The sequence below is a fragment of the Gregarina niphandrodes genome (genome assembly GCF_000223845.1).
Source record: "Gregarina niphandrodes unplaced genomic scaffold scaffold00009, whole genome shotgun sequence".
Classification (NCBI taxonomy): Eukaryota; Apicomplexa; class Conoidasida; order Eugregarinorida; family Gregarinidae; genus Gregarina; species Gregarina niphandrodes.
Genome location: NW_011646046.1, coordinates 223,097 through 224,253, shown reverse-complemented (window position 1 = coordinate 224,253; position 1,157 = coordinate 223,097). Strand labels below are relative to the sequence as shown.

Here is a 1,157-nt window from a genome sequence, read left to right as displayed (position 1 = left end):
GGTGGGGCGTTGTATCGCTGTTGTGACAACAATGTCGCCAATGTATCATTGCATGGACAAAGTGTGCGCCCATCGGCACACAAATATTAAGACTCTACAGGTGACGGTATTGTTGACGTTAGGCCGAGCCAGGGATCAAGCCGGGGTTGTCATGGGTTCATCAGGCCACTGGCGCCACAACCGGATAGTCGGTCCCACAACCAGGTGGTCTGGTGTTACTAGGCTTTTTTTTCCACCCGTTTTATGGCGACATGCGACCCTTTATTGCGGAGACGAGCTCTACAATTTCGGTCACGCTGGCTGTGGTGTTCTTCGTCAGTTGCGATGACAAGCTCTTTGACATCACGCAGATCCCCAGCGAGCATTACCCTGACATGTTGGTCGCGGGAAAGACTCCGTCCACTGAGCAGGAGTTGTTGCTCACCGGTTTGCAAATACTGAAGTCGCACTCGCCGGATCTTGCCGTCCAGTTCAAGACACCCTACATGATGTGGAAGGAAGGCGAAATGCTGCAAGAGGAAGAGCTGAAAGACAAAGAGCTGAAAGGCGATCAAATGGAAGACCAACAGACAGACAGTCGGCAGCAGGAAGGCCAGCCGGAAAACCAGACGCAGGCCGTCCGAACCCGTGCAGCCTTGCACCGCTTGCTGATGCCCGATGCAAACGCTTGGCGCCATCTGCGGCGCGCCGTTGCTAGCGATCTCCTGGAGTCCGAGCTGGTGCGGAAACGGGTCCTAGCGTCTGTCTTCGGCTTCCTCTTGAACCTCGACGCCCTGGAGGAAGCACAGGAGGTTTCGAAACCGTCGGCTGAAGTAAGACTCCTTAGGGACCAACCGGATGAACAAAGACTGTCGAGTGACCAACCGACAAAGGGGCAACCGACAAAGGGGCACCCGAGTAAGGGACAACCGAGTAAGGGACAACCGAGTAAGGGACAACCGAGTAAGGGGCAACCTAGTAAGGGGCAACCGAGTAAGGGCAACCGAGTAAGAGGCCAGTGACCAGAGGGCCAGCGACTAAGGGCCAGCGACTAAGGGCCAGCTACCAGGGGCAACCCACTGAAGGACCACAGACTAGGGGGTCACCAGCTAAGGTGAAAGGGCCACCGGCTAGGGGCAGCCGACCAAGGGGCCAGCGACCAAGGGGCCAGCGACCAA

General features: G+C 56.8%; 1 protein-coding gene across 1 annotated transcript; it reads left to right on the top strand.

Annotated features, from left to right (window-relative positions):
- Positions 1-813: 813 nt before the first annotated feature.
- On the top strand, positions 814-972 carry GNI_061420 (hypothetical protein; the record flags this gene model as incomplete). Its single annotated transcript, XM_011136248.1, has 1 exon — positions 814-972. A coding segment is annotated over one exon (159 nt), but the record flags the coding sequence as incomplete, so codon positions are not given.
- Positions 973-1,157: the final 185 nt, after the last annotated feature.